The 19497-nt window shown below is 45.8% G+C and overlaps 2 protein-coding genes across 3 annotated transcripts; one reads left to right on the top strand and one right to left on the bottom strand.

Moving 5' to 3' along the window:
- Positions 1-1646: 1646 nt before the first annotated feature.
- Positions 1647-13548, bottom strand: LOC118795528 (histone deacetylase complex subunit SAP130-like). Its single transcript, XM_036554079.1, has 21 exons — positions 13334-13548; positions 12235-12362; positions 11760-12013; positions 9945-10112; positions 9689-9815; positions 9223-9344; positions 8985-9109; positions 8013-8160; positions 7830-7920; positions 6893-6997; positions 6441-6582; positions 6117-6235; positions 5707-5979; positions 5434-5608; positions 5215-5319; positions 4424-4782; positions 3909-4151; positions 3409-3534; positions 2766-2869; positions 2159-2272; positions 1647-1811 (listed from the first exon to the last, which is right to left on the bottom strand). Exons 2-21 carry the CDS (start codon positions 12341-12343, stop codon positions 1653-1655), a joined length of 3168 nt encoding a protein of 1055 aa, XP_036409972.1. The 5' UTR covers positions 12344-12362; positions 13334-13548; the 3' UTR covers positions 1647-1652.
- Positions 13549-14707: 1159 nt separating this feature from the next.
- LOC118795308 lies at positions 14708-18252 on the top strand. Of its 2 annotated transcripts, none has more exons than XM_036553709.1 (3): positions 14708-14941; positions 16602-16786; positions 17858-18252. In XM_036553709.1, the coding sequence occupies exons 1-3, from the start codon at positions 14785-14787 to the stop codon at positions 18176-18178; spliced, it is 663 nt and encodes a 220-aa protein (XP_036409602.1). In that variant the 5' UTR covers positions 14708-14784; the 3' UTR covers positions 18179-18252. The 2 variants fall into 2 exon arrangements, with proteins under 2 accessions (XP_036409602.1, XP_036409603.1); XM_036553710.1 differs by lacking the exon at positions 14708-14941 and adding an exon at positions 15193-15221.
- The last annotated feature ends 1245 nt before the right edge of the window (positions 18253-19497 follow it).

The following is a 19497-nucleotide window of genomic DNA, read 5'->3' as shown; positions in this document are numbered from 1 at the left end:
AAATAAAAGGAAGCCATTTTCATTTACAAAGACAAAACCTACTTTATTTCCTTTACACTTAAACATAAAAAGGATTGCCCGTTTTGGCATTCCCGTTTATATATATACTTTATTTCTTTATAGTCATTTTTATAGTCCATCCTTCTACATAAACATGATTTCCAGGTTATTCCACATGCTGACAGCAGAAAAAAAAGAAAACCCAGAAGTTTCATATGACCAAATGTTAAGAAACCAACCAAATCTTAATTGAAAGCCAATTCCCCCCTTTACTAGACCTGCAACACATTGTTGGAAAAAAGGCTAAAAAAAATTGCCTGTTATACTTCATCAAATGAACCAATACTAACATTGTGATTTGGTATTTCACATGAAGCTGTCAGCAATGGGAGAACAAATACGGGTCTAAGGCAATATTACATTTCTAATTTGAGCGTAAGGTTTAAGGTTGACACTGATTTAACGAAAAAGCCCATTAGCAAATGAAAATGGTGATAGTATACCGGAAATTGTCTTCGGTGAAAGGGTCAAAAATCAAAAATCTTACCACTTGGCATAAACGTAAACGATAAACTGTTTTTGATGTTGATCCTGGTCACCCGCCAGCGCTTTACTTAAGATTATGAGGCACACCATCAAGCAGTATGAATCTAACCTTCTGTTTATGTGAAGCCATTAATTCAAATGAAACCATGATATCAGAGCCATTGCTTTTAATTTGAACAAGGTATCGTTCAACATTAGTCTAAAGACTGCCTCCAAGTTTGTAGTGCTTTTCATGCACATTTACCAAATGCATTATTATGCTTTTGAAAAATAAATGCTTGAATCTTTATTTCCAAAATCAAGAGTCATTTTTGAAATGTCCATGGCTACCAGGTCAAACTTGGCTGTACTTCACCCTACTTTCAGGTACACAAATACACCAGGAGGAACAAAGCAATATAGGCGTCTTGTACATAACAAGCAAGGCATTTTAACCAATGTATCCTATCTATCGCATGTGCCAATGATTCCTCTTCCTTCACTGAACTTCCAATGAGGCGGTAAGATTGCTACTGCCACCTAGTGGTCTTTTCATTTTCCTTTCCACCTGCTAACAAAGTGCTACCAGCCCTCTCACTGACTGAAGCAATTAGAGGAAATAATGCTATAATTGGAGATCCCAGGGACACATTTCCATGCCAATGCATTTACCCAGAGTAACAGAAAGTGTGCGTCTGCCTTGCAGGCTGAGAGAGGCAGGACAAATTTAGTCCACCTTTGTCACTGAAAATAAAAAGACAAGGCACCCTGAATGAAAACACTCTTGAAACCCATTTAAGCTCTTGAATTCTGGATTGAAATGTAACACTGGCTACGTAGTAGTGATTGAGGTCCAATTGACTGTCTCTATCTATTCAAATTCAAACCTCTGCCTTTGAAGTCGATAAGTAGTGGAGAAAATAAAACACGTTTCCGGTAGAAATATTGATGGATTCCGAAGCAGAGCCGGAGCTCGATCCAGGAACCACGCCGCCGCTCTTTCTGCTGTGCATTTGTTCAGTTCCGGGTGGCCGGAGTGATTGTGCACGGCAAACCGAGATCCCAAACCCGCCAGCTTTTCCAGCGCCGCCTCCCTCCAGCGGGGGGGGGGCACTCCCCCCCCCCCTCTATGCCTTGTCCTTGCGCTTCAGCTTAGACACCTTCTTGGTGCCGCCGTTCTTGTTGAGCAGCTTCATGACCCGCTCCTTGTGGTCTAGCACCTTCATCATGGCGTCGCGGGCCTCGGTGATTTGATCCATCACTAGCTTGCAGCGCTGCATGTTACCCTAGGAGGAGATAGAGTGGGGTAGCAGTGGAAAGGGTATTAATGCGTACGGGTTAGTCAGGAGTACAGCCGACTGGACTGTCAATGCAGGAAACGGAACTATCTATCCACACGTCATCAGTTACATTGATTCTCTGAATAATTAAACATGTATACAGTTTAACCTTCAAAAATCAATTAAAGACACTTAAGACAATTAAAGTCCCCTTGTTTCTTGACAGATGCCATTATTTAAGCAACTAGGATGGCCTCAGACGGACTCATTTCCAAGTGTGGTGAAGCCGGAGGCAGATTCAAGCCTGACGTTTGCCGATAAGTTACGCGTCCTAACCGCTGACCCCCACATACCTGGATGAGCTCGTTGATGCGGTGAAGGTCGTCGTCCGCCCCGCCCTTCTTCTTTGGGATCAGCCCCTCCTGGAGGGTGGTGAGCCTGCTGTACACGTCGTGCTCCAGGCTCGACTGGGGACCGGGAGGAGGAGACGGGTCACACACACAGCTGCTCAAACATCAGTGTCATTCACCCGCATGTCAACCCCCCGCCCCTGCTCCATGCTTTCAGACCGAAGTGTAGCTCAGAGAGTGCTGCCTTCATCCTTCTCAGGGGGGAGAGTAACAGGCTAGTCTATCTCAGGTCAAGATATGGGACATCATTGGACTGATTCATGATTTATCTTCATCACTATGTCTTAGAGGAAATAAAGTGAAAAGTCCATTTTAATGTTTTACTTTCACAAAATAAAGCGAAGTGTGATTTTACCCCCCCCCCCCCCCCCCCCCCCCCGAGATCTCATTCAGATCAAACTCAATTTTACTCCTTCAGCGATTTTCATTGATTTTTAGCTGACAACAATGACAACTGAGATACTTATAAAGATCTTTAAACCCTCAGACCTCAGTGCCACACCAAGCACAGCTGCTCTCTGAGGAAACCCTGAGCGGAAACACCACTCACCAGCTGCAGCAGCTGCGCAGCACACAGGTGAATCTTCCAGCCCTGCGCTCTGCACACCACGCCCTTCTGATTGGCCACGTCCTGCAGGGTGCCCTTCTTCTCTTCTGCAAGCGCACACACACACATACACACACACACACACACCATGAGCCGGCGCTCACACTGGCTGCAGCTGACCATGTTAGCATTATTCCCTCACTTCCACTTCAGGAACACTGAGAAAGTGGGATGTGAACATACAGTACCATTAAAAATAAAGAAAAACACTCCTATGAGCAGGTGTGTCCAAACTTTTCACTATTTTCCACATTTTAGAGTAACAGTAATGACATCAAAACTATGAAATAACACAAAAGGAATTATGCAGTGACCAGAAAAGTGTGAAACAAATCAAAACTCATATTTCAAATTCTTCAAAGTATCCAAAAAGTATTATTTAAAATGAAACTTTCTGGAAAGAAATTCATATATAGACAAATACAAATAGTGAAGTTGATGCCTAAGAATCAAATTTCAAGAATATAACCATACGTCCTTAGCGCAAAATGTCTTTGAATGCATATTTCCCATTATTTTAATCAGGTGTGTCATAACTTCTGTCTGGTACTGTATGGGTGAGCATTTGAGAACGTGGGAGGCTGACCTTTGACCCTGATGTCGCTGTATCTCTGGAAGTGGTGGTAGGCGGCCTTCCAGGGGTTGCGGTAGTGCCGGAGGAGGGTGACGGGTGGGCGGGTTCGCACAGGCACGTAGCGGACGCCTTCCTCGTCTGAGACGAAGGAGATGGTCAGAAACTGTGTTAGTGACTGAGCACAAGGCCAGCTTGCTTGCAGTTACATTTACTCATCTGGCAGACGCTTTCATCCAAAGCGATGTACACGTGAGACAGTATACAACACAAGCAAACAGCCATAAGGAGTCATCAATATTAGAAGTGCTACATGACCAAGTTTCAATAGTTGGCCAGACAAGGTACAAGCTAGCTGGTAGAGATACGACTGCATGAAACGATAGATTTGAATTTTTTTAAAGGAAAACAAAGATTAGATTCCAAAGCCTGGAGTCTAACCTCTCCAATCCCCGTCACCACACTGCCACATATATACAGTTGACAGACATGCTGAGGAGGGCCGCTCCACTCACCGATGTACTCCTTGGGGGGGGACTTGCGCTTCTCCGCCCGGATGCTGAGGGGCCGCGCCGTCACCTTCTCCTCGTCCGTGCTGTTGGTCTCCATCATCTCGCTCTCCTCCGTGGAGATGACGTGCTGCTGCTTGCGGGGCTTCTTCCGGGGCGAGGCGCCCGGGATCATGTCGCCCACGGCGATGCCCAGGGAGTTGCTCAGGGGGGTGAGAACGGGGGCCGCGCTGGGGGTGACGGAGGGGACTAGGAGAGGAACGTACAGGCCAAAGGACACTCTTTACTTTTAGTCAGTCCACGGGTAGATCGAATTTAAGCCAATCTGAGCCGCACCTCCAAAAATAACCACCTGGTATTACTGTCAGTGTTTCCACTGTACCTTTTAATGGGATATGCTGTATCAATTAAAGCTACAAAACAAACCGTTTCAACCGACTTGCCTCAGTGGTTCAGTGGTTTATGGTGGGGCTGTACAACACAGTTAAGAGGCACACGAATGAGTGAGACTGAGAGGATACCTGGCTGTGACGTATCCATAGGCTCCACCTCCTGCTTTATCTTGATCTCCGGGAGGGTGGAGCTGATGGCACAGGCAGCGGTGCTACTGGCTGCAGGCTGGGTGGGCGGGGCTACAACATTGGCCATGGAGGCGGGGATGGGTGGGGTGACCGCCATGGCGGCGGGGATGGCGGACAGCGCGGCGGTGGGTTGAGACGGGGGCGCGGTCGCCGCCAGGAGAGTGGGGATGGCCTGGGACGGATGCTGGGCGGGGGAAGGCGTGGCTTGCTGCTGGTCGCCGCTCTGACTGGGCAGGGCCTCCACGGTGGCTGTCACCGGGGGGGCGATGGCCACGTGGATGTCGGGTTTGGGCTTCACTCTGAAATCGCACACGCGGGGGTGACACAGCGTTACAGCCGGGACCATGAGCACTTCACTGTTCAAAGCCTCTGCATATCTGTAACAAACAGACGTATTTCAAGCCACCAGCGTTTAACCACTGACAGAACCCTGGGATTCCCCACTGGGGCACTGCTGTTGTACTCTTGGTCAAGGTACTAAACCCAGAATTGCCTCAATTAATATCCAGGTGTATAAATGGGTAACGTGAAAAAAATGTAACCTAAGTAAGTTGCTCTGGATAAGAGCATCTGCTAAATGACAATAATGTAACAATGTCTAATGGAAAAGGTCTACTTTCAGACTGGCTCATATCCAGCAACACTAGGAGAAAATAAACTGGCATCACTCTTAATCGAACAGAGCTACGCAGTAGAGCATCATGTGTGCAGGTCTGCTGCTGGTGCTTTACCCTGCAGGCCGCGGGGACCCCGATGCACTCCTAATGGCACTGTCCAGCCTGGGGCTGGTGGCTTCACCCGGCTGCGCTGGGATCAGGTTTTTCCTCACGGCAGATCTAAAAAAACACACACACGACAACTTCATTGTCACCCCACTGACCCGAGCCACTCTGTCCGGCACAGACACACTGCGCTGACTCGCGCCGCGCCCCGCGGCTGGTCGCCCTCACCCCTCGTTGGCGGGCTTCTTGCGGAGGATGCTGGGCCGCGGCGAGGACACCAGGGTGGGCGCGCCGGCGCTGCCGCCCTGGGGGTGCGTCTGCGCCACCGTGGTGACGGGCTGGGTGGCGCTGAACGTGTTGCTGATGGGGTTGGCCACCAGAGTGGAGCCGTCTGCCAGGACCACTGCGGAGGCAAGCAACATCTCTGCATGAACGGGAGACCTACAGCGCTAATCTCCACCGACTGGAAAACAGGGATTCGGACGCGTTTGGCGGCGTTACCTGACGCCTTCGCCTCCGTCTGCGGCTGCTGGGCGCTGATAGGCGCCGGCTGGATACCCTGTGTGCCAATGGGCGTGGAGGTGTGCAGACCCTGCGCTCCGATTGGTGCGGACTGGATGCCCTGGGCCGCCATGGCGGCGGGCTGGATGCCCTGCGTGCTGATCTGCGTGATCCGGTCCACGGTCATCAGCTGCATGGAGTTCAGGTGGACTGCGGGCGCCACGCCCACGCCGGTCTGGGCCGGCATGGCCGAGCTTGGGGCCTGGGGAGTCACTACATAACAGCACAGCAGAAAAACAAGCCTTTACACATGTACACAAACCAACAAAGTGACGCCAGTCTAATAAAAATCAGGGATGCCTGAGGGCTTGATTTGGACTCAGATGCTTTCAAACACCAATGTCTGGTACCTGGGTACTGGCGGATGGTGGAGACAGAGCTGGTGATGGGCGTGTAGGTGTGTGTCAGAGGGTACGGAGAGGAAGGGTAGGTGGGCAAGAAGTACTGGAACTGCACTGGAACAGGTTGCCTGTAGGGGGCAGACAAACTTTTTTTAAATGAATGGGGTTAATGACACAAGCCTTAATTAGTGATCCTGCCTGTAGTTGTAAAAGACTCAAGGTAGACTCAAACCATAACGCCTGCTTAAAAAGGCAGTTCTTCTGTGCAGGATCAGAGAAAAACACTAATCCTTAAGAGCCCTTTGAGCGGGTGGCAGACGCTGCCATGCTTGCCTGTTGTCACTCCTGGCCTCCATGGTGACGGGGTTGGGGGAAGAGCGGTGGCCAGATATGTTGATGAGATTCCCCCTCTCCCCGGGGTAGTCCGGCTGGATGCGGGGGGAGGTGTGGGCGATTGGCTGAGGCACCACTTTCGCTGTTTGAGAGCACAGAAGTTCAAATGAGACTTGCATCCAAAAAGGAAAAAAAAAATCAGCTTCAACTAAGTATTTCAACTATGTATTTGATATATTCACACGTTTCAGAATCACACTTTGTACCAGCCATGGTAATGTTGAATCATTAACCGGAAGCGTCTTTCAACGGGATCGAGTTCAGTCTCCATTAGCTCTGTGAACCATCTATAACAGGCACGACGTGTCCTTGGATGGGAGAGAAGTCACTCGTCCAAAAAGACTGCGCAGCTTGTCTGGTAAGAGCGGCGGGGAGCGGCAGCCCATGCTTACCCACGGGAATGGTGGAGGTGGTCACTGCCGTGGCGTGGGAGGAATGGGAGGGCATCGTCATGGTGACAATGTTACTGGTGGTCATCTGCGTGTGGGGTACAGACCCTGAGACAGGACAGGACAAGGTCATTTTAATCTCAGGCTGATTAATACCCATAATGCTGTCTGCTGCACTGAGCTTGCTTTATGGAGACTCCTTTCAAACAAAGGTCCCCATACACTGAAAACTACTTCCATTTTCTATTTTTTACAATACAGCAGAAGGATAGACAAGCCACTTGCTATAGACACATGTACAAGCAGACTTTTACACACTACACATGTTTGCACCAAGCTGACCTTGGCTAACACACACCACATACTATATACAATGTAACCAATTCAATATCTCCCATGCTGTGCAGAACAAATATGAAATATGAAGCAGTGAGTGATAATAACAGACTTTCAATATTTTCCAGATGTTACCACATGCTGAACAAAAAGTGGTACTTTTATCATGTTTTAACACTGAAACCAATGGTGAGTGGCAAGTTATTATATCACATTTGGGTGCGGGCTGTATGTTCCAGCACATTTTATCATGGATTACAGGCCAACCCTGGCTGACTGTACCATCACAGCAGCTCCACCAACCTTCTGATACGTGTCCCTAACTTTACACTAAGAGACCAATGTCAGTTCTGCTCTCACATCGGTGATAAACATTCACATACCTACTGCTTCAGCCAAAAAAATTCAAGCTTCAAGCAGAAAATGAATCAGGATGTTAGAACATAGCCATACTCAGTCCGGAAAGCTAAAATTAACAGCTAATAGCGCCAGGTGTAAGACTGAAAATTCTCACCCTCAAGCCTCAGACTGCTGCTTTTAACGAAGTTAAAAACCACTTCCTGCAATGCACAATGATAGAGTCCCCGTATCCCAGCGGCCCTACCTGTGGTGGTGGGTGACGGCACAGTGTTGGTGGCCAGGATTGGGGCCACTGTTGCCGCGGCAACAGGAGTCACAGTGCTGAAGATTGGCTTCTGTAGAGAGAGAGAAAGAGTGATGATGTTTGACTGACAGCGTCAGTCACAGGCACACATGCAATAAGGGACGTTTCTGACGGGGTGCTGACCTGCGCCATGGTGTGGGGCTGCTGGGGCTTCTGGGCCCCGATGGCGGGGTGGGAGGGCAGCGTGATGCGCGTGGTCGTATCCCGTGACGACGGCGGCCGCTGTATGCTGATGGTCGCCGGCGGGGGGTGGATGGTCAGCCCTGGTCGCCTAGCAGAGGAAAACGGAAATGAAATTTACTTTTACATTACATTTATTCAGCTGCCAGACGCTTTTATACAAAGACACTTACAAGTGAGGCAGGGTCCAACACAAGTGAAATCTATACACGGAGTCACAATATTAGAAGTGCAGACCAAGTTTCAACAGTTGGTCAGACAAGGTACAAGCTAGCTGGAATAGACACGCTAGCTGGAATAGACAAGTGAATAAGACCATTAATTTCTTTTAAAGAAACACAGAGTTTAGAACATAAGAAATTACTTTAGGTGGTGGTGATCAGGTGAGGGTGGAAGAGCTGTGTCTTTATGTTTCTTACAAATAGTGAGGGGTTCGGCAGAACCGATGAAGTGTGGACGGACATTCCACCATTGGGGGACAACAGCAGAGAAAGTTCTGGATAGTGATTTTGTGCCACGATGTGACAGGACCACCAGACGCCGTTTGGTAGTAGAGCGTAGTGGTTGGGAGGGAACAAATGCTTGTAGCAGGTAGGTAGGTGTAGCTTTGTTGGTTGTTCTGAACACAAGCAACAAGGCCTTGTACCTGATGCGGACAGTCAGGTTATCAAGTTTAAAGGCATTTAACTGGTGCTGGGGTACGCTGTTGATGCACACTCTAGATTTGCAACATTAACCCATTTGATGATCTAAAACAACAGAAGGATGACTGTTATCCCTAGCCAACAGGAAATTAAAGCAAGATGTGCAATGAAACATGCCAGACAGGCACCATGTCTGCTCAGCAGAAATGACCCTCTGCCCCAGCCTGTCTATGTATGTGCGAGTCCCTCGGACCCGGACCCGGCTCCTTACCCATGCACCATCTCTGCGGTGTGGGTGGCTGCTGTGGTGATGACAGGGGACTGGGCCCTGGTGGCGGAGACGGGGGCCACCACCGCAGGAAGCACGGCCGTGGAAGTGGTGACGACAGGGCGTGACTGGAATGCAGACAGAGGGTAAGCTGAGTAAGATGGTAATTGATTATAGTATGTGCGTAAAACACCCCAATGGGTTAAACAGATGGTGATCTCCATGGTAAGGCCCCGGATACCTGGATGGGCTGGTGGATGATGTGCTGAACGGTGGGCTGGCCCGCTCCCGTGCTCGGACCCGTGGCAGGCCGCAATACGGTGGGCCCTTTGGAGCTGGACATCACAGCTGCAGCAGCGGCGCCTAGCAAAACAGTCCAAATGGACACACCGTGACTACCCGGCTTCACAACAACACTCACCACTGCAATTACTGCACACCCCATACTGGACATTTCCAATGACAACACAAAAAACAATCATAACAGTACCTTACACCCAGGTACATATATACGCTGACGTATTAATGCTGGCTGAGGTGAGTAACTCCCACACAAAAACATTCTAAGATCCTTACATTAATGTCATGTAATATCACAACGCAGTAAGGCGTTACTATTAGTACAGTTACGCTCTGCCATTCTGCGGTGAAACTTACCAAGTTGCCTACCAAAAGTAAAATAAAAAATCCTTCTGACATGCACTGACCTCTGGGTAAATGGGAGGTGAAGGTGTGCGGAGGGGCCGGGGACGATCCTATCTGCAGGGCCGGCGTGCTGCTCCGGATGATCTGCACGTTCGCCGCCATCAGGTGGTGCAGGTTACTGGAGTGTCCCTGAAGCGGCACAAAAACAGCCTGATGTAAACCAGCACGGACAGGAGCACCTCCTCTGCAGCACTGTCAAGCACCCATACGGCACCTTGAGCGGAAACTGCCACCGTGAGGAAAGCACAAGAGCCTCACCTGCTGTCCGCTTATGGTTGCCACGGGAATAGCCGAGGTCTGAGGCATGCTGCTCTCCATGGTAACGGTGACATGGCCGGGCACCTTGGGCGGCACTGTGAGGTGACCCTGGCTGGAGGCTGGTGCAGGAGCAATGAGCCGACTGGGCATGGGCGTCTTCAGGGCAGACTGCAAGACACCAGAGCACGTTACACTGTTGTCATTTATCCAGAGCAACCTACATAGATAACAATTGTATCCATTTATACAGCTGGATATTTACACAGCCAGTTGTGGGTTAAGTACCTTCCCCAAAGGTACAACAGCAGTGCCCCAGCTGGGAATTGAACCAGCAACCTTTCGGTCACTAGCCCCGCTGCTCATCACAACACCACACGTTTATCATTGAATATATGATAAATGAAAATTGATCCAGGGCTACTGCACGGGGAAGAATTGTTTTCAAGAGAAATTAGGATTATGGTTGGGGAATCTCGGCTGGTATGCAGAAAAAAAAAACGGCGTCAAAAATAACCCTTATGCTTGGCTTTCCAAAAATAAAAGTAAATCATTCATCAGGTAATTCACAAAGCCTTAAAGATTGCTCATAAAACAACAAGAAAGTAAAGAACACGAAGAGCAAAGAGAACTGCAAACAACTGATAGAGAGTCTGTTCAGGGAACGCTTCAAGAGAACTGACACTGCAGGTCATAAACGACTGAAACAAGCTCGCAACCTTAATCCTGTGTGGAATGTCCTCAAGGTCTATGATGACAACGAATTCATGAGAGGATCCCGATTAGATTGTTCAAGGACTCCATTTGTGACAGATTTAATTAGTCAATAACATCACAGACACAAAAAAATAATGCTATTTGCTAATTCAAATTGGCGACAACAAAGTGAGACAAATATCCATCTATCATAACGGATGGATTTTTACACTGTCTGAAAATAAACATATTCAGATGATTCCTTTTTAGAGGGGACAGTGAACATACATTTACGTCATAAATTTTACAAGACACTCAAATCACAAAACTCGTTTCACTTAAAATAACCAACAACAGTCCTTGTGTGAATGTACAGGTACGCATTTTTTTAAACACTGTAGAGAGATTTCTGGCAATAACTGAAACATAACAGTTGGGGATGTTCCCGTTATACTATTATGACTAACAGCTGATTGGGCACAGCTTTTCACTGTGGAAGAAAAGCTGTGAAACGGCAAACCGAAACACCTAGTTGGACCACAGTGTCAACACATCATGAACATGACACTGCTGTCACAGGAATGATGTAGAGCACACTTTTTTCTCCTCTGAAAGTTTGTCCCAATTCTTCACTGAGAGCAACTCGCAAGACATTTAGGAATCCACTTCCAAGCGCAACTTTTATGTGAGCTGGGGCAATTTCGAGCCTTAAGCCAATTCTCAAGAGGAACCGTTAGAATTTTTATGAATACAGGCACTGATCCAGGCCAGACCGAAAGCGCCCGCAGCCACCACACACTCCTGTAACTAACAGAAGCTGACAAGTTCCTCTACAATAGCAGCCTTTATAGGGCGTACTGTAGGCTGACAGGTACAACCAAGTTAAACCCAGTCAGTGTTTAATTCATTATCCTAAACAAAGCAGACATCTAGTGGGCACGATGACACACCAATAATTAGCTCCCCTTTTCAAATCTGCAGCCCATATATATATGTATCCCTATACTAGGGAGACCCACACCAAATTAGTTCATTAAGATTTGGGTGGAAGTACAGGGTCAAGTCTCCCTGGGTTAGATGGCTTTGCAGACTCAAGCAAGCCGCACTCTTTCAGACCTCTACCTTCATGGGTCCCTCCGTGAAGGCCAGCGGCAGGCCCTGGGGGAGGTGGGTCGGCGGGGCCGACACGGTGACGGGGGTGCCGGGCTGGATGGGCAGGTGCTGGGGCAGGGTCAGCGGCTGCCCGTGGGCCTGGGGGTAGGGCCGGACCACCACGGTCTCCTGCTTCTCGTCGCGGAAAGGCATGGTCCCCGCGCCGCTCGGGGGGTGATCGCGCGGGCCGTGGTCAGCGTCACGGCAAGCGTCCTCGCTCCCCGCTGCAGAGATCGACACAAAGCGAACAAGCAAGTGATTCACTGCAACTGACAGGAACGACTGTGGTTACTGCAGAAACATTGCTCTTGTCTGAACAACTGTATAACCGGAGTTACACAAAAGTCCTTCAATATTATAAACAATTTTGCATGAATTTTGCATAGCCCTGGACTGCGCATACAGTACGATATATCCCTAATAGATCACTGCGCTGTTTACTTACCTATGTTTGATTGGCTTCCAGGCACCATGGTAGTGGCTGCCCCTGGTATCTGGGCTTGTCCCAGGCCAGGGGTAGGTACTCCGGACCGTGGAAACTGCTGAGAGCTCATTTTCTGGCACACGGGATTTCTGTGTGAAAAGAAGTTCATTACCTACATGTTTTACTTGCAGCTCACAGTGTCAGGCAAAGGACGAGCATTTATATGCTAATTGTGCATCTTGTTTCATTTAAACAGGAAATAATCAGTAAGCTTCCAGATGCCAAACTGAGACGCTGAAGTGTTGCTAGCAAGCCAAGTATAGCCGTGTTCATGTGTGCAATCGCTGACAATACAGGGAATGTATATCAAGAGGTTTAAGAATGCAGTGAGATTCGCTGAATTGACTTGAATATGATGGGCGACTAATCGTGGCAATAAAAGCGGTTCCAGTAACTATCTAACCACCACTAACGGTCGCTGACTAGCCAACGCGGTTAGCCAGCTACAAGCTCCACGAATGCCTCCGTTTTCAATATTACATGTCGCAGTTCAAAGCATCGTTAACTGAGATCACCCCGGCGGCTAACCATCGACACTTCCTCAGAACAGAATAATTACGAAAAATCAAGCTACCTGTCTGACTAACATTAACTATAATACTCTTCCGCACTGTTCTTGTCAAAGGGATGAATTGCATTTTCGTTAACATTAGACTAAGAATGCTCCCACTATCCATGGGTTCAACAAATTATGCTGCTGGGTCGCTTACTAGCGACCTAACTATCTACACGGAGTCGTTGCATTGTACATTAACAAGCAAGGAGGCAATCTAAGTTACAGAAATATAAAATATGTTAGAAAAATTAACCTCGCTAGCCAGTTAGCCAATTAGCTAGCTATCACTGATACATACACATATGTGAGTTGACTTGCTGGCTAGCTAGCTACATACCTAGCATACTGGCTAACGTTTTTTCAGGAGAGGCACACAATTTCCAGTTCCGCCTTGGACAAAAACATTTTGCACTACATATTCATTTAAACACAAGGAAAAAGCAGATAGGTAGCCTCCTAGCTAGCTCGCCAAATCTGCAAAGAAAAATAAAAGGCGCCCCTTACCGTAAACGTTGTTTTCAGCTTCGTTCTGAGATCGGATACAATGAAATGTTACATTCAAAAAGGTATTCCGAGTGATAACGCGGTCTTTTTACTTCTCATCGATCTGCACTCTACCTTTTCGGTTCGCCGTTTAACGATCTTTGATATCAGAACAAACAGCCCAACTCATCATAAACCGTATTAGCGGGGTCAGTCTTCTCCATCCGTCTCTTCAACAACACATATGAGTCACACCGGAAGAGGACTGCTCGCAGAAAAAGCTGCGCAGGTTTACAACCAATTAAAAAAAAGAATTGCTGTGCGCTATCCAATAGCAGAAGAACCTCTCGAAGGGCGCGTGCGGGAGACGGGGAAAACCAATCGCCGAGCCTCATCTTCTGCGTCCACAGCAAAGCGGCCACAAAGCGTGCAATGATGAGTCCGCCCAACAAGCAATTCTTTCGGAGACTGTCCGGCCGCCTGACGCCGGGCCGGCGGAATCTTTCGTCCGAATTAACCAACTAAACCCAGTCCGAGGTGTGTCTTATTGACATGATAAATACTGCGGGGTGCCGTCCTAAATGTGTCCGCGCTGATGCCTGTGTTTCAACATCTGTAAATGATCAGGCTACCGCAATTGGCGAGCCCCCAGATCACGTAAATTATCGTAACTGCTTCAACGAATGTGTGAAAATGGTGCTTGTGATCCACATTAGGCAACTCCACATGTTAGTGCCTGGAAAAAAATCCGTCAACATGTAATATCATACGGACTTGTCGATGCGTTCGTAAATACGGCACCTTCCCCATTCCATAATGACCACTACAAGCCAAAAAGTGAAGCTAATACAGATATTTTTGCTTTTTGCTATAACCCGTTAAAGGCAAAGGCCCCGTAAGATCTCCGCAAAATAGAATCTCGAATGTTTATTAAACCCATCAATATTCTGCCTTTCATTTTAGCCTGGTCGCTCAAATAAAAAATGTAAAACCCCACACCATAAACCCACATTGCTTTTGGCAAAACAAAGTAAACATATGAAATCCATTTAACATCATTTTTGTAAAAAGAAAATTCGAAGGGATTAATTTGTTTTCCATAGTAATATTCCGAATACCGCACCGACATACACTCTCCAAGTCCTCGAACTCGTTCTGAAAAGTCACTAGATTTGTCGGCAATCACGTGCTAAAAAGTCGCTGACAGATCGAAAAGTCTTTACAAATAGCAACAAAGTTGCTGCATTGGGAGCAGTGAATCTAGGCCTTCCCACATCAGTGCGCTTGCGCACCAGCGCCAAAGGCGACTATTTTATATTGAACCGGAAGTACAACAGTGTCTCCTGTTGTTGCTTGCTTCCATACAACTATCCAGTTTCCGACGATAAACCAAGGCAAACGGTCACACTTTAATCGCAGTGAAGTGGTAACTAGCTAGCGACCTTATTCAGCAGCTAGCTGCAAATAACAGCATGGAAGGGAAAGAGTTCTGGAGCCGACCAAAAGTAGAGCAGCTCTGTAACCTATGGAAAACAAAGCCCTCGCTGTACAATCTAGACCATGCATGTCACGATAGGTGGCAGAAAAGACGCGATTCCGAAGAAATTGCTCAACATTTGGGCACAACCGGTAAGTCAATGTAACTGTCAAAAGAAAGCCAGCCGATTGGCCAGACGAACAAATAATGTTAGCTGGCCAGGTCAGCAGAATTGGTGGGCGTGACCAAGGTGCCCTGGAAGAGGTGTTATGCACTGTAATTTCCATATTGGAATTTATCTCCTGAAACTCGCCTGCGTTTTGATGCGATTAATTATAACGGAACTTCTCCATATACATTAGCTAGCTGAATGAAATGCGTCGACTTGTAGGAATACCGGGAACAGCTTGGCATGCTGGCTAACTATAAACAGTAAGAAAACCTGTGTTTATGTAAATAGAATGATTCCCTACTTCCTTTGGCCAGATAGGTGACTGATTATCTAGCTAACTGTGTCTCAGAATGAACATTTTAAATTAAAATTAAATATTTTAGACAGAAATTCTCATCATATTAATTCCACCGAATTTAGAATTTAATAATGTGAAAATCTCAGTTAGTTGTCAGTGCAGGCTGAAACATTAATTGTACTGATGGATTCAATGGCAAGAGAAAGGGAGACAGTGGTGTCCTGTCTGTCATCTAGCTGGTTACATTTATGGCCGCCATTCAGCGAAATGAACGCTGTCAGTTGAACTGGTTTGTAAACACCAAGTGGCGAGTTAGATTAAATGCTCTAAATGGTTAAAATACTCTTCCGTATATTTTCCGCTTTTTATGTAGCAAAAAGAATTTGTCAAATAAAAGGCCCACAGAAAGCCTAATTCTATATTGATTTTATATGGGGATATCTAGCTGTCTCTTCCCGACCCAAATACTTGTCGACAGAATCCAAAAAGTTCTGCAACTGGATAGGAGAGAGGTTAGAAGTTAGAATCTAGAGTTAGGCAGAGATTCCATTTACTCTTTGAAGTGATGATCCCTAGGGAAAGATTATAATGTTACATTCAGTGCATGCTTCTTTGTAATTAATTGGTTGATTCGTCTCGGACTGATGAAACGATACTTCATACAGACAATTTGCAATAGCATCTACAGTGTAAAATCAGGATAAAATCATGGCTCATGACTTTCCCCAGTATGGCAGGTATTGATAATTAAGGCAATAAACAACTACATATATTTATTACCAAATCATAATGATTTGAATGCAGTGTTTCTACGCATAGTGTTTTAAATAATTGAAAATCACAGAAATAAAGATGTTTTTAAGCAGTCGTTGTTACCAGACTACCCTGGTTATCAAGATTGTTACGAACAATCACTAAAACTTAAAGCAGACACATACTGTACTGTAACACACAACGGTAAACTCTGCCCCCCTGTGGTCACTTGTGTGTAAAATTTCACATTTTCTCTACCTTTTCTCTGAAGAAAACAAAAACTACATAGAATAATATACTATATATTTTACTATAATCCCATTTCAGGTTTTGAAAGTATACATCATACATATATATACATATAGTAAGTAGGCTTATATATATATTTTGTAAGTTCCAAACATTGTGTATTTTTGAATATATAAATTAATCACCACTTACATAACTATCGCAAATGTATTGTGTAGCTACCGATATCCTGCTATCTCAAGTACCTGCAATCCCTTTGATGGCTTTACACAAAAGAAATAAACAGTGTAGGGATTGGAGAGATAAGGAGTTAATTTATTTGATGTTTCCCTGCCAATAGTTGAAGAACTCCTGAAGAAAATGAAGAATTTGAGAAGCCAGTACGCCAGAGAGAGACGAAAAACACGCTTTTCCCCGAGTGACAACTGTCACGTATCTTCATCTAAGTGGTACCTCTTGTCAGCACTGAAGTTCTTGGAGAAGTCAGATGCCCCCTTATCAAGCACTGCAGAAGTCAGTGCAGAGGTGCGTATCTGAACCCACCACCACTGAGCTGCCAAATGTCAGCACTACTGAATGGATTTATTAAAATAGAGAGTAAACTTAAGTTTACAATTAAAATGATATTGGAGTCTCATTTGAAGGTGTAATGCTGGAATATGAGTTTGCCATCTGTAGCTATTGCCCACCGCCTGAGGAGAAGCAATGTCTTGTGAGCTGATCGATGGTATGATCAAGAAAGAGACATAAAGAAGTATACTACCAGACAGAAGGGGCTGGTGGTCAGCTGAGCTGACATTATCACTGTGATTAGTCAAAATTGCAAACACACTGAACTAAAGCTGTGTGATGGGCCCCTTCTATAGAACATAAACAAAGGCAATACCAAAACCTGCTCAACTCTCAGAGCAAAATAACTCCGTTTCTGGGTCAGGAGCACACATATTCCCAAAGCAAGAAAAAAAGAAAACTGCCAACACTTGATGTAGTAACTTAATTTAACTTCATTTAGTTTTTAAATTTACAGTCCACTGGGATGTGTCAGCATTCTTCGCCCTCAGCATGGGAGTGTATTTACGAGTCGCTGATGGATTTTCATGTGCAGGGCTGCCATTTTTTGCTGGAACACACCAAGGGGGATATTTAGTCTATCAAACTTGGAAAGTGTTATTTGGCCACACAGCGTTCCTGACTTGGAAATTGGCCAGGAAATCAGGGTTTTTGCTCCATTCAGGAATAGCCATATCTTAAATGACTGCAGGAAGCTTGAACTGTGATGTAAGGCCCTATTTGAAAGACAGCAGCTCTAAATTTTGTGTGGCACAGTTACTGCACTGGGAATGGGTTTCATCTGGGTCAGAAGAGATGAGTGCTCAATAAGCAAGGAGTGAATTGCAATTTGCAAAGGGAAATACAGTTATACATCACTTTATGACAACACAGAAAATAACATATATCACAATTTTATTTAATTAGTAATTAGTATAACACTAATGACAGTTTCAACCAACTATTGTTGATATATCACTATATCTGTGAATCTACTATTAAATGTTTTTTAAGAGTAACACGACCCATCCCCTCACACACTTACAGGTGAAAGATGACAGGTTTCACCCAGGTGAAGTCAGCACAGAGGAGAAAGCCAATTTGACAAACGAGCTGAGGAACGGTCATGTCACCAGTGCTGTCACAGAGAAACGGATACGGCTCGCACAAGACGAGAGGACAGACGCGGTGAATGTCAGGGAGCCTCCCGCTGAAGATGCCTTTGACATCTTTGGCAAATTCGTAGCCTCTGAACTGCGGCAAATGGAGAACGCCCAGATGCAAAAGCTGGCAAGACTGCGGATACAACAGGTGCTGGTGGACGTTCAAATGGGCACAGCTGTCCTCGCGCCTCCTCACAATGAGTAGAAACTCAGTGCTTCCCAGAGTGGTGAAAAACTCCATGGCGGCCTTCGCAAACAGCAGGGGTGGAAAACTACAGCTCCTGGCCAAATTAAAAAAAGTGACTGTCAGTGTGGCCACCCGGCCATCCTCTGTTTTATTGGCTGATTGAATCCCTGCCAATCAGTTGACACCAAAAATCTGTGGGGAACTTTCTGGAGGCAGCAGGTGGTCAGCCAAGTGGTCGCTGTCAGGTTTCCTCTTCCTGAAATTCAATTAATTATTATTTAATATTAATTATTATTATTACTGGTATTGTTATGACTGAGACTAATTTATTTGGTTTTTTAACAATCATAGCATTTTTTGATATTCAGGTTTCTCCCAAGTTATTGGGCCTCAGCTTAATTTTAAGCTTAACTGTGTTGATTTGTTTGCTTAATTGTGATCCCATATTATCTCATTTTATTTGCATTCTGTTCAGCTTCGGTTTTTCACTCTCTTGGCATTTTGTAGGACACATTTAGCCAAAGGCAGCAGTTGACCACGAGTAAAGTATCTTGTGATCTGATATTGGCTGTGTATTCATGCTATTTTTCATGTTTTATGAGGCTGAAGTTTATTATCCACAGAACAAAAAAACTAAAAGGGATCTTATACATGCATTTGTGAATATTTATAGCGGTGGGGGGAATTTACCTTCTTACTGTACTGTTCGTTTTGTATGAAGGTCCACCAGAATGTCTACATTTCATGTCAGTAGCACTAGGTGGCGCTATTTCATTTTTTTTCTATGCAGTCTTTCCAATTAACTCACAGCACATTTAGTAACTCAGGCTTCAGTGTGTAGCATCTCATTTAAAAAAAGAAGAAATATAATATATTACCTAGGAATGCTTTCCCAATGAGGCATTTGATTAAGTTTATCATAGTGATGCCCAAGAGTAATAAAATCACCATAAATGTGAAAAGTCTGTTGGTGTTTCATAGAAGTGACACAAATTGGAAAAACAAGTAGAAAGTTCACCGGTAACCTATAGTAAAGAATGGTGTTCCTGTCAAAGCAAATAATGGTCATCAGTCGGCACATACCGCGGCCCCTAACAAAATCACATTATTGAAACCACTTGCGTCTAAGGAATTCAAACACTTGAATGAGGTAAATATGTGCAGCACTTGCGGTATGTAAGCATATGTCATCGAGAATGAAATGCAGATGTTGGCAGCGCGCCTGGCGATGCTTTTTGTGATGACGGCATGTCACGGCTGATTGGAAGAGCGGTGTTGACTTTCACATCCCGCCGTTTATTATATGTGCAGCAGCAAATAATTCACCCTAAAATCAT

This window comes from Megalops cyprinoides, chromosome 20 (assembly GCF_013368585.1).
Source record: "Megalops cyprinoides isolate fMegCyp1 chromosome 20, fMegCyp1.pri, whole genome shotgun sequence".
Lineage (NCBI taxonomy): Eukaryota > Metazoa > Chordata > Actinopteri > Elopiformes > Megalopidae > Megalops > Megalops cyprinoides.
Note: the sequence above shows the minus strand (reverse complement) of the source record. Positions and strands in the feature narration are given on the sequence as shown.